The sequence below is a fragment of the Protopterus annectens genome, chromosome 3.part1 (genome assembly GCF_019279795.1).
Source record: "Protopterus annectens isolate FY-2018-M chromosome 3.part1, PAN1.0, whole genome shotgun sequence".
NCBI lineage: Eukaryota > Metazoa > Chordata > Ceratodontiformes > Protopteridae > Protopterus > Protopterus annectens.
In genome coordinates this window covers 1716956717-1716982553 of record NC_056732.1, presented here as the reverse complement: position 1 = coordinate 1716982553, position 25837 = coordinate 1716956717, and the positions used below count along the sequence as shown (strand labels likewise).

The window sequence follows — 25837 nt, the reverse complement described above, 5'->3', positions numbered from 1 at the left end:
TCATTAAAAAAAATAAGTAAAATTATTTTAACTTATTTCCCTTACATTTTTGGACATACAGTGGATAGTTTTGCACATATCTGTGTCTGCTATGCTATTTCTGTCCATCCAACTACACTTTTACAGCCCTTGTTTTCTGTTTAAAATACTGTACATGGAATTTTTCCATGTACACTATGGACATCAACACAGGGTCTGCAGGACTGCCTCTCTGCTTGCTGGACCACTCTACCTCCCTCATTTGCATGAACTTTACCTGCTTATGAGGTGATTTGTATCCCATGTTGGCACTTGCGTGCACGCTGCCCAGATCTGTTTGCTGGATCACAAACCTCCTTACTTTCTTTTAAGCAGCATGCCACAATGCCTACACAGTAAATAAGACCATGCAGGTTTTATTAAATCCCCCCATGTATCTTTTAGAGAAAAAAAAAACTAGCTGACCAAACAAAGGTGTCAGTGATATTTAAGAAATGGATACTTAAAATAAGGCCTATGGTTGCCCAAAGCAGACAGCACTTGTCCTTGGAATTGGACCTTAGAGATCAGAGCAGCCACTTTGGAGGAGAGATGTGTTTTGGGGAACTAGACTTCCACAATGAAGCCTGGAAGCCCTTTGACTAGAGTAATGTACATAAAGCAAGTTTTGTTATTAAAGAGTCTTAGCCAACACCAGAACTTACTAAAGATACTGCTATCACTTTTGTAAAAAGACCATAGATGTTTATTTTCTGGAAGATAGAATATTTTAAGTGGTTTCATTTGCAATAAAAATTGTTTATTTAAAAGGAGTAATGCTTTGCTTTCTTTACTTTGAACGATATGTGTTGGCTTTTCATACAAAACAATATAAAGCTCACGGCAGCAAAAATTAGTGCATACACTATTGTAGGTCATATAAAATAAGCTATTTAAATATACATTTATGTATCTTCAATCAGGTTTTTCTTTTTTTAACAGAAAATAAAAATACACAAGTCTGATGCCAGTTGATTTCATGATTCTAAATGTTTAAACTTTTTCAGATTGTCACTTGAGATGTATATGCAGATCAGTGCTGTGACATTTGCTGTTGAAGAAATAAATCAAGATTCCCTGATATTACCAAACATCACCTTGGGATTTCAGATTTTTGACTCTTGTTATTCGGAGGCACGAGCACTACAGGGAGCTATATGGATGCTATCTGGCCGGAAAAGATCTGTCCCCAACTACAGTTGCCAGTCTCACTCACCTGTAGCAGGGATTGTTGGAGATTATACCTCAGCAAATTCTATACCTCTGGCAAGGATTTTGGGTCTGTACAGGTATCCTCAGGTAGGAAAAGAAGTACAGAAGCTCTGATTCATTGAATATGCAGTGTATGCACATAGGCTTTATAGGTATTATCTTTACCATAGGATTAATGTAATGTTCTGTAAGAGGGCAAGTTATACAAATTCAGATCGATTTTATTAACTATGACTATGGTTAGTAGAATGAAGAATGCTCTACTAAGCCTATCCAAATGTTTTTCGGACATAGACAGTGTAATGAGGCAAACCATGGGAAATACTACATTACACATTGCAGTAGGCAGAAATTCAGGAATTCTAATGTTATGATTAAAAATAGGACAATAAAATTACAGTTCTTTGCTTGAGTCTGGTGAAAACTAATTGAACCTGTGTTATGAGATAAATTCCTCAGCCATACAACAGCAAGGATTTTCTGGCGAGGTGCAAAGCAGTCGCTTTAAGGTCATGTGTCATGTATAAGAAATGGAAGTGAGGGTCTGTAGAGAGTAGATAATATTGCAGAAGGAGGCAAGCAGAAGACTAAGAACAGTGGGGAGAGGAGCACAGGTGTAAACCGAAGTGGGACTAGAATAAGGAGAAAAAAGGGCAACAAGACTTGTTTTAGTTATAAAGCAGAAATGGACAGGGAGGAATAGACCTGGTCAGGCTGGATGCAGAATTGCCTCTTAAGAAATGGTCTGCTGCATGGTGGAGGAATGGGACACAGAGTATTGCAGTGAGAGGGACAATGCCAAACATGAGGGACAGAGCTAGTGTAGTTCCACTGGGGTCAGCCCTGGGCTTAGTATTCATCAGCATCTTTTATTTTCCAGACATATCTGAAGGAAAATAAAGGATTATCCTCTTTACTGACAACACAAAGAAAGATGCAAATGTAGAGTCATGGGAAAAAACATGTAAGGAAAGAGTTAAAAAGGATGACCAAGTAGGGCTGTAAATTGTTTTGGCAGCTGTTTTATCAATGTATTGATGATTTGCCTGTAAGGAGTTCCTCCCACATCCCAAAAGTGTAGCAAATAGATCACAATAACCCTTGTGTGAGGGTATTATCTGAGACAAGTACAAATGATGACACCAGAGGAGAAGAACAGTAATTTGGAGGTGATGATCAATACGCCAGATGATTGTCACTGTTGAAGTGACACCCTGACCCCTTGTGCAAAAACAGGAAGAAGGGATTGTGGATGGATGGATCACTGCTAGACTGGACATCAGGTGCAGAGTTATATGGCCATAACATTAGTGAACAAAGTGCTGGAGTAATGTCTACAGGAATGGGTTACCAATATTAAAAGTTCATTCTATTCTAATACATACTAGCCAGACCACACTTTTAATCCAGAGTGTATTTCTGTAGAGAATGGAATCATTGTATAGAGCAAAGAAAGCAGAAAGATGGTTAGAATGAAGAAGAAAGAAAATGTCAGCTGGACATATAAATGTGATGCGTGATGCATCTTCTCACTGTGTAGTTACACTAAATCATATTTAGGAGATCTTAGGATGTGTTTATAAGAAGGAACAACAGGTAGAGAAAGTGCTCTCTGTAGCACGTGGCATGACTCTTCACCAACAGAGATGTGAATTCATGAAATGTACTACTGGAATGAGTGGTGGAGAGGGAATCAATTCAATGAGGTATTCCTGAAGATTCAGGACAGGTGAGGACTGGGTGAGGCTGAAGGAAGGGATGGAGGAGGGGTAGGGTATATTAAATGCATATAAATACATATACATTACTGACTGGATAAGCTATCTTATAAGGAAGGGATGGAGGAGGGGTAGGGTATATTAAATGCATATAAATACATATACATTACTGACTGGATAAGCTATCTTATTTTGCTTTCAGGTAGATGTAAAGTATGGTTTGGTGAAACTTAAGTCCCCACTGAAGGGTTATGTGGGTACCATTAGGCAATCCTCATACAAAATCATCTCGGAGGAGTTTTAGGAGAAGCAGTTTCCTAAATTAGCATATGCTAGGCAAATAAAAAAGAAAGAGGTGCAAAATGCATAACTAAAAGAGTGGATTATTAGAAAAACAAAGTCTAGATGGCAATTATTTAAAAACAACCATATGCAAAGGTTTAACATAGGATGTTTTGATAAAATTCAAGTGTAGGGTATATATTAATTATTATCATTAAGAAATACAGTCCTGATGGCAAGATAATTAAATCAACCCTTTGAGTTGCCTGTAGCAGGACTTATCATTACATGTCTTTGTACATTTCCTAATCTTTGCATAAAATTTCATTGGTGACCTGAGTAACCATGCATCAGGTGTCACACCATTCTGAGGGAAATTGAAAGGGAATGCACCTGTCAGCTTGCCATTCTCATCTCAAGCGAAAGGAAAAATGCAAAGAAGATGTAATCTCTTCATACTGACCTCTACCGTTTAGGAAATATTCTGTGTACAAAATCAAGGCACAGGCATACCAGAAAAGTTTTTAGATCGGTGTTCTCTGTAAGCATTAGGTATACAGTGGCCTGGTCACGTAAGTATATTTTCAGTTATTTATATTTTGAAGAGAATGTAATTACTACTGCACCATTCGTATTAAAATGTGTTGTATAATATAATGATAACACACAAAACATTCACATACACACACAAATCTTTTTGCTATTTATATTTTGAGGAGAATTGTATTACTTTTGCATTCATTCTTAAAAAAATGTGCTGCAGAATATAAAGCTAAACAACACAAAATATACACAGACTCGCACATGTGCATGCACGTACACACACACACACACACACACACACACACACACACACACACACACACACACACACACACACACACACACACACACACACACACACACAGGGAGTGTGGTACATGAAATATAAGGTACCCTGAGACCAAGAAGCAAGTTTCATGATGAATGGCAAAACAAATAGAACTTCCCAAAAATGTGATTGAATGCACAAGTTCCCATCTGTAACTGTAGAGTAAGGGAAAATGTGATATGACTCTAGGAGTCCATTATCAAGCTGATGATTTGTGATTGTCTCAGTTCATGAATATGAAATGGTCAAAGTCAATAATACATCAGGATTACAGTAGCCCCTTCTCTATCACTACTGTTTATTTTACACTTAGAGTTATTTTGCTAATATCATCACTGTGCATTAAATTATAGTTTGTTAGTTTATTTATCAAAAAGATGCCCATGAGGTCTACTACACTTAATTTAAAGAACAGATTATCCTTTGTACTGTTTATATTCTGCATTTTCAGATTAGCTCTGGGTCCATGTCAGACATCCTTAGTGATAAGTTACAATTTCCATCATTTTTGCGCACAATCCCCAATGGAAATATGGAAGATTTAGCAATAACCAAGTTAATAATGTATTTTGGATGGTCTTGGACTGGAATTATTGCATCAGAAGATGATTATGGTCAGATTGGCAGTCAGAACTTAAAAAAAAAGATTTCTGAAGCTGGTGGATGTGTTGCGTTCCTGGAGACCATTTCAAAGATTAACTTTCAGAGAAAGATTCCCAGTATAGTTGAACTTGCTAATAATTTTTCGGTAAATGTGGTGATTACTTATGTCAGTAGTTTTTTGTTGGTTCCTTTGATGGAAGCCATTTTTATATATGATACAAGCAAGAGAACATATATAAGACCTACTAAGTCATGCACGGTAATAAAGGAAATTTTCAGGAAAGACATATGGGAGATAATAAATGGTTCATTAGTAGTTTCATGGAATGAAAGGGAATTACCAGAGTTTATATATTTCTTCCAAAGTATTAGCCCCTCCAGCTCACCAAATGATATTTTTATTAAACGTTTTTGGGAGAAAGCATTTGGTTGTGTCTGGATAATGAATATTACTCAATCAACTGTACGTGCACAAAGTCAAGGAGCTGACATACCTTGTTCTGGAGGTGAAGAGATAACAAAGCTAGACCGCTCCATATTCCACTTATCGAACTTAAGAAATGCTTACAGGGCATACAATGCAATATACTCCCTGGGGCATGCTCTACATAATATGACTGCATGTCATTCTGGAGATGGGCCATTTTTTAATAAATCGTGTGCTGACCTGCATCATTTTCTACCATGGCAGGTAAATAACTTCATCATATGATCAATTCACTGTAACTGTGTACAGCTACTTTGGCTCTTTGTAATGTAAACAAGCATATATACAGATTTTCAACCAAGTTGTTGATATTATTAAAAGCACAATGCCTGTCCTCAATATGGTACTGTACTTTACTAGTAAACAAGTCTTATTAAGTAAAAGAAGTTTGAACTCATCAGTTTTAACTCAGTTATGTTTCACTCAGTGACTGGTGTTTGTAAAACCCAGCCTTGCTGGTACAACTTCTACTTCATTGGAAGAAATGATGTAATATTCTCTGTGGTTATGCTACTGTGGAAATAGTGTATTTCCAAAAGATAGTGTGGGGTGAAGTCCCACATAAATGGATGCAGTGAGGATTGCTCCCTACTAAAATCTAATTATTATAACATTTATTTGGGTTGAAGCTTCAACCATTATGTTTTGTCCCATTGAAGTGACATCATCATCATCAATCATCGATCCCATTTTCTACAAGGGGCCAGGGTGACAAATAAACTATTGCCATCTTTTTTGATTTAGTGCCACTCTCTTATCTGCTTCCATGGTCATGCCTCACTGTCACAGGTCTTGTCTCATGCAATCCATCCATCTCTTTGTTTCCTCTTGCCTTCTTCCTGTTTCTCCCAAATCTTCTTTGCCAGACTGTCATCTTCTTTACTGCATGTTGTGCCCAAACCACTGTAATATTGTCGCTTTGACCGTATGTGTAATTGGAAGTACTTTGGCTTCTGCTCTGATGTCCTTCTTCCTCTATTCCATTGTTTGCATCCCACCACCTGTCTCAGGCACTTCATCTCCATCACCTCTAGCTGCCTCAACTGCTCTGCTTTTATTGCCCAGGTTTCTTACCATACAGTAGTACTGGTCTCATCACTGCTTTGTATACCTTACTTTTCAGCTTATTTGACATTATTCTGTTATATATTATCCCAGTAATCTGTAACAGTCAGATACAACCCCTCTCATTCTAGCTTTTACCTCCTTAGTTAAACATCCATTCTCCTCCAAAAATCCCTCCCAGATATTTGAATCTGTTCATCTATTCCATGAGTTTCCCTTCTATATCAATATTCCCCCCATTTGCTATGATGACAACTGCCTTGTCTGTACTCAGTTTACTCCTGGGTACCTTAACTTGCTTATTCCATTCCTGTAACATTTGCTAAAATTCCTGTTGAGTCTGTTTGTAATTCCACATTATCTGCATATGCAGTTTGGTTGATTTGTTCCCTTCAACCTATTTGCTAATGTAGATCATCACCAGTGTGAGTATCAACACTGTTCATATTTCTGTCACTGGGTCTTTGCACTAATTCTATCAGTGTTTATTGGACTTTGAACCATTGTAGTACTGCATACCTAGGAATGCTCAGTTGAACCCTTTCCCTATCTCTAGCTGCTCCTCAACTATCTGTCTTACCGCAAACATTGGGTGGGTTCTGCTGCACCCTGATCTGAATCACGGCTTTTCATTTCTCATCTTTCTATTACTCTATGCATTCATTTATCAGTCACCATTTCCAGTACTTTCATGCAGTGTGACAAGAGTTTGACACCTCTGTATTGCCCATAGTGGTGAATGCCTCCTTATCCTTGTACACTGGTATGGGAATTCTTATTCTCCATTCATATTCTATCCATACTGCCGTGAGCACCCTCTTGAGCCATTTCTCCTCTACCTTACCCAACACCTTGATCATATCTGGTGCAACCTCATCCTAGCCTGCAGGTGTCCCTGACTTCATTTTCCCTGGTGTGGTTCTTACTTCTTTCTCCTTTTTTTTTACCATAGGTTGCACATGGGGTATTTCAGCTTCTGTGGGGTTACTTCATTCAGCTGCTGCTAGTATTCCTTACATCCAGCTTTGATGCCCTCTAGGTTTCGGACATGCCTCTCAACTGTCCGCATTTTCACAGAGGGTCCATATTTTGGCCTCATATTTTTGGTCTGTTCCTTGTAAAATTTGGGGGTTTCTGGCAAATCACTCAGGATTGAAGTCACTAAATAATGACTTATATTTGAGTTTCAGGCTTCATATACTTCAGAAAATGCATGCTAACTCAAATCCTACTATTCTAGCAACTTTCTAAGTTTATAAGAGCAATATTTAAAATGTGTCCCTATTTTTGGGCTTTTGTCCCCCATTGTTATAGGCTTTGTCCAAATTTCTTGTGCTAAGAAGTTGAGCAGTTTGTTGCTGGCATCCCTTATGAAGGGTGTCTGAAGACTAACTTCCTGGACTTCTGCATTCCAACATCAACTTTCCTTGTATACATTATTTCCATACCTGGCTCAACCACATACCAATTTTATAATCCCCACGCACACTCTTTTGGTAACCTGCCATTCTTCCTCAGCTCCACATATATTTGCTTCTTCTGCTTATTCATGAGGTGCAAGAGACCTGAATATTTCCTTGCACTCTTGTGTTTTCTATGCAATCAGAATTCAGGTATTTGATCAAGCTTCTGTTGAACTTACAGCCTTCTTTGACCACTTGCAACTGATTATGGCTATCAGTGGTTTATGTTGTGGGCCATCTGTTTTACTGACATGATTTTGCAGTCTCTGACATACCCCAATTCCCCTTCCTTACTTGGAGGAAGTCTGTCTGAGTTGCATGTTGGCCACTCATGTATGTGATCTTAGGACTGTCTTTATTGCTGAAACCATGTGTTGGTCACCAGCATGATGCCTACCAGATATAAGTGTAGAATGGCCTCTCCTTCTTTATTCTTGTTGCTCCACCTGCAGTCCTCATAGCATGTTCTGTCAGTGTGTCCCTATATGAGAATTTAGGTCCTGTTACCAACCAATTCACATTGGCCTGCTTTATCTAGTAGGTCCTGCTACAGCTGCTGGAATGCACTCTTTTTCTCACTATCACAACCCTGTCATGGGGTATAAAGTGAGCTTAGACTGCTGCCCTATTTTTATAGTGGAATCTAATTTCCTTGTGTCTATCACCAATTCTGATGATATCTCTCACTGTCTCTGAATACACTCCCTCACCACAAATCCTGCATCTGTTGTCTGCCCTCCCCTGAGGAGTACATTTTGGATCCCAAGCCAAGGGTCCAGTCTGATCCTTGCCATCATGTTATTCACTTCTCAATTAAGTATGGTCAGTAACCCTATATTAAGCGTAGAAATCCTTAGCTCATGTTGGGGATGTTGACTGGTTTTGCTCAACAGTTATCCCAGGTAATCCAAGCTAGACAACTGGACACTATCCCACAGCTTATTGACCCAGTGCTGCTGGGCACAGACTGCCACTTGGGGCCCTCCTATCACTGGCATGGGTCGTCACATAAGTCAAACTAAGGCAGGTCCTCAACCCACTTATCAGCTGTACATGCTCATTTTTGGGGATATAAAACCATATGACCAGATCACCTAGAAACAAATTTCACACTGTCAAGTGGCTAACTCTGACACAGTGCACAGTCTGTGATTCAGGTTCAGAGATGATGCAAAAAGTAGTCAGTCTCTACAAATCTTCCCCAGATATGCACCACCTAGAGTCTATGGTGTTGTTGCCTATGACTCCATTTGATTTTTTTTTTGATGGGGGGTGAGTTTAGGTTGGAAATGCCCAGCTTATTTTTAGGAGATGAGAGGAGCCCCACAGAGGCACATAAAGAATATGCATACTCCACACAGGCATTTTGACTGATGTCAGGATTGAACCTTGAACCCAGTGCTTGGAAAACAAAAACTTAATCATTATACCAACTGTACTCCCAAGCAGCATTATGAGTCTTTAAGTAGCTTGTTATGCATGAAGCACATTCCATGTGGCCCATGGATGATTACTTTAACTTATCTTACTGATTTCCTAGGGTATCCTACAAAGACAATGGAACAGAGACATGACATAATACCTTTTACTGGATCTACATATGTTTGCAATTGCTCAAGCTTTCCAGCTGACATAAGCACTTCATCAATAGTTATTTAGTCTCTGATGTTAAATACAGTGCCTAAATATCCACTTTTGCCTGGAGAGGGAAGTACGTCATTTATTCCCATTTATTATTCATTCATTATTTATTGGCTAAAACAAGCAATCATGAAAAATGCTACAGTGGAAGTCATGCAGCTCATGCTACACTTTGGAGACAGAAAACATGTGTGTGTGTGTGTGTGTGTGTGTGTGTGTGTGTGTGTTTGTGTGTGTGTGTGTGTCAGAAAGAGAGAGAGAGAGAGACACAAAGGGCCAGATTCACGAAGGCTTGCATGGAGTCTAAGACTAGAGTAAGACTCCATGCAGCCAACATGTCTGCCGAGCGATCGAGGAACAGCTGGCAGGGGCGTGCAAGAGAGCTCCTAAAACGACTCTTACATGAACAGGGCTAGGTTATGCAAATTACCTCATTTGCTGCCGAAAGCTATGCAAATGAGGTAAATTTGTGATGCAGGAAACCCTAACCTGTCCGAGTAAGATTAGTGTTATTTGCAGACATGTACTACGTTGTCAACTGAGTACCATTCTGCAAATAGCAAAACGGAGCCATGACAGCTCCAAATAAAGGATGCATCTAGTTGAGGAAGCATGCCAATGGCCAAATATATGGCCATTGGCAATTTTTTACGTTGCAAAATAAAACAAAAAATAATTTTTTTATCTCGATCTCCGAAGTTAAAGAGTAGCGCAGCGCTGCGCAAAAGTGCTGTGCTCTAAAAACCATGAAAAAAAATAAAAGCCACAAATAGGGATTTTATTCAAAATATTCAACTGCCATGCAAGTGAATGGCAGGCTGAAGACAACATGACTACTGAGTAGAGGTTGCTAAGGTGGGAAGCTCAGTCTAAGAGATGTAACCAAGCATTAGTAGGCAATCCTATGCAAATGAGGGTAAGGATAGTGAATCCCAATTCTACATGGCAAATGAGCAAAGTCTGTGGAGTGTAAGAGTAGGATAAGGGGAGTATCAGAGTAGAAGATAGGTGACATCATGAGGGGGTTATGTATGAAAGAATGTAAGCACATTGGAGCAGAGTGGCATGTGTTTGCTGTCAGTTACACATCACTGGAAGAGGTGTGTCAATGGGTATCCTAGCTAAAGCCAAGATATTGAAGGTGTATGCCATGGATAACACTAAAGTTTCTTGTTGAAGTGCCTGGAATGTGTTTGCTCGCGGATGCAAGGCTGTAAATCTGAGGAAGATTGTGTGCAAGCGTGTTCGCGCGTTTAAGCCAGAGTAAGTATGTGTAAGGTTGTTGAAATCTGTGTAAGCGCGTTTGCGCTTGTGTGTGCGTGTACAAGCAGGAGTCAACAAGTGTTAGGCTGTGTAAGCATGTGTGTGCGCGTGTGAGCTGGTGTGCGCTTGTTTCTGCGGCACTGCCCCCTGTGGAAACAGAAAGGGAAAAGGAAGCACAACAAATAGTAGGAAGTTAACCAAGGAGAACTAGCAGAGCTAACAGGTGAAAACAGTCAGAATCAGGCAATTACACAGGCAGTACACTAGCCCAGCCCAGCACTTAAAACTCTGCAAACAACTTTCCATCATGTTTTCCTCAGAGACACTACAACACTGCAGTAAACTAAGAGATGTGAAAACTTAAAAAGCTTTACTGAGACAAAGAAATGTTACAGGCTGCCATTGCTGTTATAAGGTGACATATGCAACATGCTGAGGGTGGTGACAATGCGAATGATGCTGAGCAACCCACAGTGAGGAGATGGAGAAGAGTGTACAGGCCCAGGGTAACCTACCAGGGGCTACATGAGCTGGAGATAGTGGAGCGCTATACAGCGGACAGAGACCTCATGCAGCAAATTGCTGAGCTGTGCAGGCCACACCTCACACACAGAACCAACAGAGGGGAACCCATCCCAGTGGAAACCAAGGTATGTGTTGGCCTAAGAATACTAGCAACAGGTACCTTCCAGAGACCAACTGGTGATATGATGGGGATTTCACAGGCATCAGCATGCAGGGTACTGCACCAGTTCCTGAATGGCATGTCAGCACATGTCGGTGATCATGTATATTTCCCCAATTCCTGTGAGGTATTGGCCAGCAATATGCGTCTTTTCCAGCAAATAGCGGAATACCCTGAGGTAGTGGGTGCAATAGACTGCATGCACATATGCATCAAAGTACCAGCTGGTGAGTGGGGTAGGGGCTACTATAACTGCAAGGGCTTCCCCTCCATCAACTGCCAGGTCATGTGTGATGCCCAGGGCATAATACTGAATGTGTGTGCTGGCTGCCCTGGAAGCTACCATGATTCTCATATCTGGCATCTGACGCAGCTGTACCAGACATTTGCCAATGGGGACATCCCTCATGGTCACCTTGTGGGGGATGCTGGGTATGCACTGGAGCCATGGCTGATGACACCCATCAGAAATGCACACACACCTGAACAGGAATGCCATAATGATGCACACGCACAAACATGAAATGTAATCGAGCATGTGTTTGGGCTGCTCAAGTCATGGTTCCGGTGCCTGGACACATCTGGTGGAGCCTTGCAGTACTCACCAACTACATGTACCCAAATTGTCATGGTATGTGCTATGCTACATAATATGATCCTGCAAAAACAGCTGCAGCAGGAGCAGCATAGGGCCGGGCCAGACAGCCCCCCACCATTGCCAAGGCCACCACAGGCAGAGTGTGACTCAGAGGAGGAACAACCTGAGCCTGCCCCTGTAGGCAGAAGGAGGCGTGCCCAGTATGTTTTGGCCTTGGCAAAGAGACAATGCATAACACATACACTGGCTCAGTAGGAACCCTGGAAATGATACCTCTCTCTGACTTTCACTTATAGTAAAAGGGATGCGTAACTTGACATTACCTGTTTTCAAACATGTATAGGGAGTGTACTATGTGCATCCGACATAGGCAGCCCTGCAGCACCAGCTGAGGCATGATTGCCATTTTTTTAAGCACTATAAAGCAGTGCTAAACAGCTTTTACCACTATTTAGTATATGTAAACAAAATTGCACACACTAACTAGCACAACTTTGGGCAATGTTGAGCAATATTGGGCAACGTTCAGCAATGTTGGTTAACGTTGAGCAATGCTGGGCAAGTTCGGTCAAAGTTGGGCATAGTTGAGCAAAAGCAGGTAAACATGCTCATATTTGCTTTACTGTTCCTTAAGAAGTCTGGTCTGCCCAGTATGAAAATATAAAGCAGTGCCAGTCCTCGAACCCAGGATACTGTGCACTATAGTCACAGTACTGAACCACTAAACCATGACAGTATTTCACTGGTCAGATTGTATGAATAAATGTTCATAAGTCTATGCAAAGTGTCTCATGGAAACCCTGCAGGCACAGCATAATCCCTGTCGAGTTATGACACAAAGGTGAGCCCTGCAGTAAAAATACAACTTGATTTTCAACACACATATAGTATAAATGTTAATATTGGGCATGTTCACACACGCCAACAAATGTAATGGACTTCAGAAAGCAACATACTGAAAGGTCACACTGGGCATGCTCATACATGAATAAATGAGGCAAATGTCAGGCAACAAAATACTGAAAGGCCAAACTGGGCATGCTCACACACTTAGGCCATGTCTGAGTACAGCAGTGGGCCACACATATCTGGCAAGTTGCATGTGTTAACCCAGTAACCTCTCAATATTCATCAATCCTGCCTTGTGCACACAGTTATATGACAACAGACACATATATAATATATTGGAACCCTGTCATAATCAAATATGTACTACAGATACTTAGGTTATTCATAAAAAGTGGGAAAGCAAAGAAGATAAAAAACCTGCAATCAGTATCATCAGTAAACAATGTGCACTCCAAACATTATCCAATCCAGGATATGGAAAGATCATCTGCGAAGGAGTCCAGACAGAACCATGATACTTCCTTCAGCTATGTCATAAATAGCAATGTGCACTCATATATGTCCTGAGTCAGGGCCAACTGTAAATGACTGACAATGCCAACATCCTGTCAGACAGACCCATACATACATACCCACCTCCCACTGACAAAAGGCCCTATCATCATACCAGGAGATATTACATGTAGAATGGGTAAACAGCTCCTTCCAAAGCTGAAAACATGGCATCAACTGGATTACATTGTTCCTCTATATGTGTCATAAGTGAACTGCAGAACAAACAGACCCTGCACCTGAACAGTCTGTTGAGCCTCACCCTCTCTACAGGATATGAAACTGTTGAATGGGTTACATCAACATATGGCACACTCCACAAGTGTTGGTGTACAACAGACCATGGAAACTATAGTCTTATAAGCCTATGAAGTCTGATCTGCAAGGCCATGGAGTCCATCATGATTGAAGTCATAAACCGAGCTATCGGAAGCCTACAAACACACAACCCTACCGACTTTGGTTTGGTCATAGGCAGATCATGGTTCCGAAACCTCCTAGACTGTTTGCAACGCAGCCACCCAGGACATACATCACTGAAATGAGCTACACACGTCCCACATAGACTTTGAATAGCCCTTTTCCAACATCCCAGACACATGTCGTATCCACAAAATCAACAACCTGTGCATAAATATGTATTGTCATATGATGGATTGGCAACTGGGCCACAGATAGATCATACAAGCTAAGAATTGTGGAGTCCTGTTCAAGCTGGTAACACCTGCTGTCCCCCATGGCTCAGTCCTGGGATTGAATAAAATAAAGTGCACACACATTACCATGTCTAGTCTGATGATGTCAGCATCCTACAAATATAGCAGGAGAAATGAAAACACCCAGTAAAGCATATAGCGTGTCATGTTAATGCGTATTTCTCTAGTATCATAACATAGTTAGGTAAGGGTTAGAATCCTGCAATTGCTGAGTGTGTGTGTGGGGGGGGTGTTTGTGTGTGATTTCTTTTGAGAGGAGTGTCCTTTTTGGAGACTAGGAAAACACCTTAAAAGTGATATATTCCTCTTTGGCAAGTCTGATGATGTCAGCATCCCACAAATATAGCAGTGGAAATGAAAGCCCCCAGTAAAATATATAGCGCGTCATGTTAATGTGTATTTCTCGAGTATCATAACATGGTTAGGTAGGGGTTTGAATCCTGAAATTGCTGAGTGTGTGTGGGGGTGTATGTTTGTGTGTGATTTCCTTTGAGAAAAGTGCCTTTTTGTAGACTAGGAAAACACCTTAAAAGAGGTATATACCTCTTTGGCAAGTTTGATGATGTCAGCATCCCACAAATATAGCAGTGGAAATAAAAACTCCCAATAAAGCATATAGTGCGTCATATTGATGCATATTTCTCTAGTATCATAACATAGTTAGATAGGGGTTTGAAACCTGCACTTGCTGTGTGTGTGGGGGGGTGTATGTTTGTGTGTGATTTCCTTTGAGAGATGTGCCCTTTTTGGAGACTAGGAAAACACCTTAAAAAAGGTATATACCTCTTTGGCAAGTCTGATGATGTCAGCATCCCACAAATATAGCAGTGGAAATGAAAGCTCCCAGTAAAGCATATAGCGTGTCATGTTAATGCGTATTTCTCTAGTATCATAACATAGTTAGGTAGGGATTTGAATCCTGCAATTGCTGAGTGTGGGGGTGTATGTTTGTGTGTGATTTCCTTTGAGAGGAGTACCTTTTTGTAGACAAGGAAAACACCTTAAAAGAGGTATATACCTCTTTGGCAAGTCTGATGATGTCAGCATCCCACAAATATAGCAGTGGAAATAAAAGTTTGCAGTAAAGCATATAGCGTGTCGTGTTAATGCATATCTCTCTAGTATCATAACATAGTTAAGTAGTGGTTTGAATCCTGCAATTGCTGAGTGCGTGTGTGTGAGACACTGTTGGTCAATGTGTTAAGGGTTTTGCTTTTACTACTGTATGACATATCAGTAAAACAACAGTATGTGCATTGCACACTTCAGGTATCTGTGTGGCAAATACATATATGTACATGTGACCTCAGTTAGTTCATAGGTGTGAATACTGCTTTCCACATGAATACATCTGTTACCTATGACAGATTGTGCTGCTGCTTCTCAGACCTTAGGTCACATATGTATGTTTGTGACAAGGCCAGCCACTGTAGTGATCTGTGGCCTAGGTCATCTGTGTCACACACACTCATGACAGTTTCTATAGAATAGTGTGAGTGAGGGTTCATGCCTGGGGTATATTTCAGACATGTTCAGACACAACAAAGTCTGTCAATAATGGACATTCATTATAGGTGTACAACAACTTTGTGGATACGCATACAGACCCCTTATTGCTTATGTGATAGACCGAGGGACTTCAGAATACCTTTGGAAATGTGAATACCAAAGGACAGATGACATAACACTTGGCTGTATGTACACATCGGTACCCGTTCTACATGTTGGGGGACTATTACATATGTGGTACTGTCGCGATACTATATTTAGTAAATGTGGATGACTATGCTATAGTTGGCTTATAGCTTTACAGCATGGGTTGGACAACAGGTATCTGTCTGTATGATACCCTTGTGGTGGATAAGTGTCTCATCCGGAGAATGCATTGTAGGCCACTGTATGCATTTCCAGATGTGGACGGACATATCCCTAGTGTGTTTGCTTGTACCTAAGTGGGCTACATGCCAGACAGGAGTGGTCCCAGGAATGGGTGGCGGTCAATACCATTGGCTACTGGTATAGTATAGTACCTGAAGGATCCAAATACTACTGAGTTTCCTACATCTGTGTGTCAGTTGTCAAGACATAATCTAACGATTGGTTATAGTCAGGCTGTTGAGGTTATGTATACTACCAGAGTGCAAACCAATGACATATAGTAACAGTATCACCCACAGCATAGTGTCAAACCATGTCATACATACATGTGTACCCATGTTAAAACGTATGTGTAGTAAAATGCATACTTGCCACCAATAGAAACTATGAAGTGTTAACACTGTGTAATACAGGGCATGTCACACTTCCCATGTGTCCACTATGCACATACATGCAGACAGTGTGCCTCCACCATGTTCACAAATGTACACCTGCAAATCTGTACTGCACACATCACACACGTACTGTCCACTCACCAACACATGCTGCCAGAACTACACACATTAGCCAAGTGGCACATGGGCGGACAATACATTTTTGGAATTAACACTGGTGTAAACAATAACACATTGATAATCATAGCTTTAATGCATCATGCCTGCTCAGATATACCTAAAGGGATATCATTACACTTTACTGTTGACAACATGCTAACATTGCTACACTGCTATAAAGTCACCCTGTGCATCAGCACCATGTTAGCCTGTTCCTGCATCAATGTTACAGATGACAGGAGGTGGCACAGTTTCATCATATGCATAGGGTGTGTTGTTGGTTTGCCAGAGCCCGACATTGACCCATCCAATTGACATGTCTCTGTGTGTGTGTGTGTGTGTGTGTGTGTGTGTGTGTGTGTGTGTGTGTGTGTGTGTGTGTGAGGGACAACAGTACAGCATGGGTCAATGTTGATGTAATGTGTGTGTGCATGTGTTAGCCCTAGGTGTTTGGTTTATGAGTTTGTGTCTGCATGCATACAGTTCCACTATGTGGCTGCCATATACGGGAGGTTGTGGGACAGCCACAGACTGTACCTGCCAGGCTGTACAGATCACCGTCTCTGGCCACGGACACAGTACCTATGCCTGGCAGGGGTGCCACGGACAGTATCGGGTACTAACCCAGACTGGGTACTATCATCAAAGACAGAGGGATGCTGACTGGACCCATGTCCCTGCTGGGACTGGCCAGAGCCACATGCACGTGGTCTTCTATGATGGTCTATTGACAGCCCAGCCCCAACATTGCTGAGGCTGGTACTGCCACTACAGGAGCGGCTGTGACTTGTGTGTTGTCCACGTCGACTGCCAGCTGATGATGTTGCTGGCATATGTCCACGTCTACATCTCAGCCATCCTGCAGTGTCCTGGCACATGAGCATGGCATTGTAGAGGACAACTAATGTCTCCCCCCAATGTCTATCAATGACCTCGGTGTAATTACGGACGGCACTGGCAAAGTCACAAATACTGTCATTCATAGTGGTGTTATGGGCCCTCTGCACCCTTAGTCCCTGTCTGGTGTACCGCCCCATACATGCCTGTGCCTGCATTACAGCCCGGAACATACCTGAGGTTGTAAGACCTGTGGGGGCACATCTGCCAGGGGCATTACGACCAGCAGTGCTCCCACGAGAACCCCTGGACATCTACCTATGTGGTACTGTTCCAGGAATCTGGGTATGGCTGCTGTGAGGGGATGCATGTGCCATAGATACCACACTATCCTGGTAAATGCCTACTGTACACTGTCCCTCAGCTAAGGCCATTGGCGATGAGAGATGTATTGGCAGTATGAATGTGTACATAGATGGGGTGGAAAGCTGTGTACTGTTGATTGGCAGCCCAACGACAGACCCTGTCAAACCTGCGTGTGCCACAACACATATCATCATTTCCACTATTTGTGGCAGTGACTTCAGGTTCCCTGCTGCACTCAACCAGCACAACCTCAGCACCTGTGAGAGGAAGACAGGAAACACACTTTACAATCTGTACATGATGTTAGCACACATGCACACATGCACACATGAACACATGCACACATGCACACATGCATGCATGCATGCATGCACACATGAACACATGCACACATGAACACATGCACGCATGCACACATGAACACAAATACACTACTCACCAAAGTAGACACACACACACCGACAGCAATCCAGAACATACTCATTAGTGGTCGATGGTGGAGTACAGTATCACAAGCCAAAGAGTCCTATCACATGTGTCAGCATGCAGGATGTGTGTTGCTCAACAGCATGCAGTGTGAGTGTAGAGAGTCCTTGTTAATAACAGTATATGTGTCTTTGATGCATGTGTGTTGTTCAGTGATTGGCCTCACCCTGGAACACAATGTGTACATGGACACAACATTACTGTGCAAGTATGAAATGCTTTTCAATGTCCTGTGCACCATCACTCACAGGTATACATACCATGGCTGGATGCACACAACAGTCAGATGTATAGCAATGAATGCTATGTGTAGTACTGTAGTTACTGTAACTTGATGTAGTGTAGTACCATGAGCCATCATCAGGCAGCATCATGTGGTCACTCAAGGCCACTAATATGTGCCACACTGGCAACTATCTTGCTGTACCTGAGCTGCAGCACTGTGGCTACATTAACCATTTCACAGGCAGTTGTTACATGGGTATGTAAGGTGTTCAATAGGGAGCATTGCCTAACATGAATGTGTTGTGTGTTGAAGAGTGTCACACCACCCCATGATAGGCCTCTACCCCTCAGGTATAGTATGTGTGCTGTGTGGATGACATTTGGGATACTGGAGTCTGACCTTACAGCAGGTGTCTCAATACGTCATGTGTATCATATTAACACGTACTGCATATGACAAAGTGGTGTATGTTGTGTGCATGTGTATTGACTCTGCCTATACAATGTCCACTACAGTCTACCACAATTGTTTGGGATGCTCTGTGTATTGCATGTGTTTGAGGCAGCTACTCGTGTTACTGGGATGTGCATAGTCCCACAGAAAGCATACAGAGCATGCATTATGTGTAGGTGTTTTACATGTGTATATGGCCTACAACTCACCTATGACATGCATATGTTATTTGCTATATTAAATGTAGAACACTCACCAGCATGGGTCTGCTGTCTTGCTGTCACACCAGAGGGACCTACAAGGATATGAGACAGATTGTCAGTGTCACCAACTATGGTATTGCTGCTGTGAGTTTGCAATTTTACAGTAGTACAATGGTTGACAGTCACAGGCATACAGATTATGTTCCAAATTATCAGTATTGCACAACACCAGGCTCCACATCTTCTAAATACACAGTACACATCTGACATATGCATGTTCAACAATTGAGCTAACAGTAGTCTTCAGATATGCCATGTTACCTGCATGCTCCGAGTCAACTTGCTGGGTGACTCCAGCCTCCATGATGAATATGTCTGTTGTAGTGGTTGGCCAGGAGCCACCATGCTGAGGAGCAGCTCTTCCACTCTGGTGAGGGGAGGATGTAATGCTGCACCACCACCTGTGGCAAGCTGTTGTCTGTGGACATCAGAGGCATGCTGCCAGACATGTCTAATTAAATCACTGCAGTGATGGCGTACCTGCTCATAAGTCTGGTTATGCATGCCTACGTCATTAACCCAACAGACAACATCTTGCCACAGTGCAGTGCCCTCATGCTGGTCCTGGCTGGTTCTGGAGTACAGCAGGGTGTGATGTTGTACTAGGGTGGATATAATGATTTCCTCCTCTTCAGTGGAATATGCAGGGTTGCGATGGTGAGACATGTCCCTGGAAGACAATAAAACAATAATTGTGAGCAAGTCATGTGGCACACTTAACATTCTAAAGTACAGATATCAATAAAATGCCATATATAGCAACCAACTGCCTGACAGTGCCTGGCACATTCTATATATTAAGCCATGTTCTGCACAGCAACAAAGTGAAACCAGTATGTAAGACTATACAACAGTACATGGCACACTGTATGTGACACAATGCACCACCTAGCCACAGGAGGTATATATGAAGCTAATGCATACAGAAATATGTCATCCACTGAAATGATTGTAAAGTAAAGTTACAGTACTACAGTACACCACACTACTTGTTGACAGCAAACCCCTAAGTAACATATGTGCACATTCATCAATATAAGTGGCATACTGCTGTACTATACTATACATGTTGCTAGATATGCACTTATATCCTGTAACACACATACAACCAAGGCCATGTTACAGACATACCCACACACACATCAGACATACCTACAAGACACAAAGGTATGGCAACCCAGATGAGCTTCACCTGTGTACCATACAGTACTGTGTGTCAGCACTTACAAAACCTTATGCCTGAGGTATGTAATGTGTGAGGACTACATGTAACAAACAAAACAGTGTTTCCAAGCAATGTGGATATACACCATACTGTGCTGTGTAGGCCTACAGTTTCAGGTAGTACTACAGTTCATACGGGATTTGTAGTCACTAGTGTTAACAATCAATAAGCATACATGTACTGCTTTAGCCTACAATGGCACATTGTCAACACCATGGGACTACATCACACCGTATGCCATACTGCTTTTCCTGCCTAGCAATAGCATACATATCTTTTGCGGGGATCAGATCAGAGCTAGAACACTACATACCATGGTATAAACAGTTTCCCACTAGGCTATCACACATATACACAACGTTGATGCATTCACCTACACATTCACCATCACACTCAGTCAACCTCACATAGCAATTACTGCAACAAGTACATGTGTGTGTGTGTATCAGATCCTAGGTAGCTAATAGGCTATTAGCCGTAGGGCCTATAGAAGCGTAGCCATATGGTACCCTGCCCTTCAACACCCATATAATTTAAATTCATGTGCCCCTGTCATGCAGAGCCACAGAGGTGATTCCCAGGTTGTATTTCCTATCTCACATCCATTCATCATGATTATTCATGACGACTGCTAATGAGGACCTTTCTTTGCTATTGATAGGTAGTTAGTTCCAGAGTATGGTATGTGTCTGAGATGAGAATGTACCACCCCAGCATGTTCTGCTTTTTGACGTTACAAGGTTTAGATCAGTACAGTGTGTAGCTTGTAGGGAGTTTGATCTGTTTACATGGAGCATGTCCAACACCTGTGGGTTTGGCATAGCTTTGTATGTTAGGCAGAGGTTGCCTCTGGGTAGGCGGTATGTGACACAGTGTAGCTGTGGTTTTGTAAGACAGTCTGCATGGGGCATCTGTTTGAGTCTGGTAACACTCTTTGTGAGGTATGTGCCTGGCATCTACAGTTGCTGTAGATGTCTTCTGAGGTACATACCAAAAGGGCCATTGTACTCTATGATGGGTTTTATGACTGATGAGTAGAGTGGAACACTGACCTCTTTTTCCATGGATGAAACACCTTTCCTGATGACATGTGGACCGTACACAGTTTTCATAGCTAGTATGGCACTGTGATTATCAAAAGGGACTCTACTGTCCACCTGTGTCCCGGGGTCTCTTATCACACTTTTGGTGTTGAGTAGACTACCACCTATGTGGTAGTTCATGGGTACAGGGTTTTCTAACAAAAGGGATGGCAATACATTTACAACATTAAGCTTGAGCGTACATATAAACATCCATTGGTGTACATAGAGATTTACATATAGGCACATACACAGTCCACCATTCATGGTGGGAATATCAATTATGCAAAGGTTGAGAGGGATACAGTTATGTACTAATATTGCACAGTCTTGTGCAGAATGCATTGAAGGTATTCCCAGTCCATGTATCTTTAGCAGGACTCCCTGCCTGGAAGACTAAAAACCTAACATATCATACCCACAGCGTTTAAACACCACATGTCATATACCAGCGCTGTATGCTGTCTTGTTTGCCACATACTACAATCTACATCAAAATATGCACATAACAACCTTCACCAACATATATATGTCCACCCTTCACAAACAGTTGCAGTATGTCCCTTGCTCTATGCACATGTTAAGATGCTAATATATCTGACACATAAATATATTTTCATATGTGTGTGCCATACACACACAAGGTCCACACTGTTGTTGTAAGTCCGTAGACCTCACGGATGACCTTTGGGCCTTGCTACAACATGAACAGTTGTGACATGTGTGCATAACAGTAATATTACAGGGAGTATTTATAGCTGCTAATGCTACATTACTATACTACCCTTGTATAGCAGTTGCCAATGCTAAGCTACACATTATATGACTATCATGCATGTGTTACTCTGTCTCATCCAGGTTTATATAACTGTTTGCACTACACCTCCAAATAACCATTATACACAGTACTGTACAGAACATAGATAACATGATCAGATGTTTGACATTTAATGCTGAGCTACATATGTCACAATTATGTCCCACTGCACACAGCTACACACAATTTTTTCTATGGCAGTAGTTATGCATGGCATCAGTGCATACATACCTACTGCTGCCACATATGCATGTTTCAAAGTATGTACAGTACACTTCATAAACATCTACTACTTGCTGGTAACCACATATCTGTTACATATCTGTTTGTCACTTTCAGGTCCGTCTGTGTATGTTTTGACAATTTTTTTTTTGGTATTAATTAAGTAAAGTTTGCTTTTACTTAATTTTTTGGTTATTAATTAAGTTTTTTTACTCAATTAATGTTTTTGTTTAGTAATTCAGTAATTTTGTTTTACATAATTAAATTTTTGTTTTATTAAGTAATAATTTTATTTTACTCATCTCAAGGTTTGCAGATGGTATAACACACACAATGTAATGATTGCATGTGGGGATAGCAAGTACAGTCTACTTTTATAGGTATCTGGACATGTGCATGTGATGCCCTCTGCATCAACTGGTGCCCAGCATTTGGTAAATGCATACAGCCTGCTGTGTGGTAATTGCAGTACTCACTGTCATAGCATCCCAATGCTATAAATTGCTAATTTATGTAGGTGTAGCCCTTTCAGATTTCCAGAGTGGGGCCCATGCTTGTCTGCTGTGGAGACTGTTGTGTAAGTCAGAAGGCTGGTATACTTCTTATATCTGAAGCTAGAGGTGTAGACAGTGATGTACATGTTGTACTCAGACCTGACTGTTGCCACTTCCAGTACAGAGCTATCAGTGTAGAGTTTAACTCACCCCTACAAATGCTTACACAAGATATATGTGAGTATGTAGTTTCTTTTCTACTTATATAATTAACTGCCATACAAATGTAGTTATTGAGAAGTATTCTTTTGGCACATGAACTGTTTGTGAACTGTTATACTGTGCATATTAATGTACTAATTTCTGCAGGGTTTGTGTTTTTTATTGCTGATATTAGCACATGATTCTCAGGAAAACTGGACAATTCCAGCACTGAGTATGCCTACCTACATCCTTGGTAGACCCTAAACACACATGTATATTTAAAATTTGGGGGGGATGCAGACATACAGAGAGCATTAAGTATTATTGTGTGAATGCTATCTTACTGGACTTAAAGGATTGGTGTATACCTGTTAGTTTATCAAGGCAGGTGGTCTGTCCACCTTTCTGACTAACATCAGTACTTTTCAGAGGGATTCAGAGGGACACAGCTAAAATATGTTTCACAGTCAGGGACATCCCTGAAAAGTAGTCACAGTTAGGAAGTATGGCCTCTGCCCTAATCAGATATGCCAGTGTTTGTCCTGCTATGATACTGTGTGGGGGTTGTAAAGTGCCTCCATAACATTATTTGCTGCTAGAATGGCTGCTTCTCTTATCACAGTCATGTAATGCAATTCCACAACAATTGCTGGTAAAGATCCACAGAGCAAACTTTATGTTATGGCCTTCCTATTTTTACTTTACATTCACTCATTGTATTGCATGATATATTTATTCCAGCACCAAGTTGTTGTATATCTGCTGTGACTTAGTGGTACTTCATGCAATCTAGTGTGCCCAATGTCTGGGATTCGAGACTGACAGAGGTGTTTTATTTTGCTGCTGAGCAGAACAAGGTCCCAGACATACAGAGTGACTAAGGCACTTTTAAGCTGTTGTAAGCAGGTTTGCGCAACGCTTAGCAATACTTAGCTAAGTGCACACATGCGCACACTCGCTTAAACCTGCTAACTACTGCTTAAAAGTGCTTACTCCAGCTAACCCCCGTGCTAATTTCTTTGAAAGAAAAGAAAATGGGGAGATAGGAAAGTGGTGAAAAAGGGGGCACAAAGAGGGAAAGACAGTAGGGAAACCAGCTCGGGATGTGCAGGATGGGTGTAGGGATGGTCCATAGCTGCCCATTTCTTTACCAGCAACAGCTGTGCATATACAATAAATTTGGAATGAAATTTGAAACCTTCCACCCTGAGAGAGGGGTGAGGACAACAAAGTATGTTGTACTGCCAATTATAATGATCAGTTTACATGTCCAGCGGACATGTGTGCGAAATGGGCAGCAATGTATGCGGCATAATTTGCCCTTTTTTTTTCAGGTGAGAGTGAAATGTGAGGTAGAGGAAGTAGGTATATTTGGGGAGGTAGGTTGGGGAGGTAAACAGACAAGGCAAACAAGATGCATACAGGGGCGGAGTATGACACATGGGGTGGGTGAACACAATTGACAGGAACGTATGTCTAGAAATTGCAAGCCCATGAACCCACAGATGGTAACAGTGGAACTGAGATCCCCACCCATTGGCAATCACCACTGCACCTTCACAGCCCAGAGGGTGGCTGTGCTGGGGGCTGTGTAGGAGGGGCAGGCTCACCCGTGAGTTGCTCCACTCTCGCCTCAAGCTGGCATAGGGGATCAGCGACTGAACGCTGTATCTCCCTACACACCACAGCCCGGACCCTTCAGAGGGTGACAGGTGGCCCTTATCCACCCACGCTTGCATGGGGGGATGAGCCCCATCCCCTGCAGCGCTTCCACCTGAAGGTGGCACAGGACCAACGTTGGAGGGGAGCCCGGGCTGGGCACCGGACCTGCTGGTGCCAGGTGCAATCACCAGCTGAGGAGGGACAGGTGGGTCCGCTGTGATTAGGTGTGTTTAATTACAACATAGACAACAGCATTCCTATTTAGTTGTAACAGCATGCAGTAATATTCCCATTAACCCAACACACCAGGGTTCCAACAGTTGAACAGCAAGCATAACACATGCATATATTGAACAATAGTGGATATTCCAACAGCATGCAGGGATGATTGGTGGCAACAGGCCACCAAGATGGTGGTGTCTGAACAGGGCACATGCATCAAAGTAAATGCAGATATTTATAGAACAATAGGACATATATCCCAACAAATGTTTTGAGATTAGACATACCCATTGAGGTGTGGAATTGCATTGTTTATGCACATACAGTAGGGTGTAGAAAGAAACCTCCATTAACATCTTATAAGTACTTTTAGTCTACACTACATTCCTATTGACTGCAGGTGTATATCCCCTACATGCATTATTACACTAGGCAACATGCATTAGGTTGTGTAATGGGTTTGGCTAGTTCATTATATACCTGAACTATATCTGACATACTAACTGTCCAAGATGCAGATGTTACTGCTACATAGTTATATATTTTATTTATATTTATATATCTACATATCTGGTTGTGTTCACGTGACATTTTCAGTTAAATTTCTACAGAACCCTACATTTCATGTAGCACACTCACATTTCTGGGGAACATATTAACTAGCTACTCATGTGCCAGATTTACCTATGCATGCCAGCCATTAACCGACTGTCAAGGACTGTATATATGCTTCACAGCTACTGGCACTTCCTTTCTCCACTTTATATGGGACTGCCCAACTGTGGGTTGACAGCACTTAATACAACAGTACTATTTATATAAT

At 41.7% G+C, this 25837-nt stretch overlaps 1 protein-coding gene across 1 annotated transcript in view; it reads left to right on the top strand.

The window, feature by feature from the left end:
- Positions 1–25837, top strand: part of LOC122797840 (vomeronasal type-2 receptor 26-like) — a 152833-nt gene that overhangs the window by 9560 nt on the left and 117436 nt on the right. The window contains exons 3-4 of the mRNA XM_044066361.1: positions 1026–1317; positions 4553–4849. Coding sequence (XP_043922296.1) covers positions 1026–1317; positions 4553–4849 — 589 coding nt within the window. The remainder of the gene's footprint in view (positions 1–1025; positions 1318–4552; positions 4850–25837) is intronic.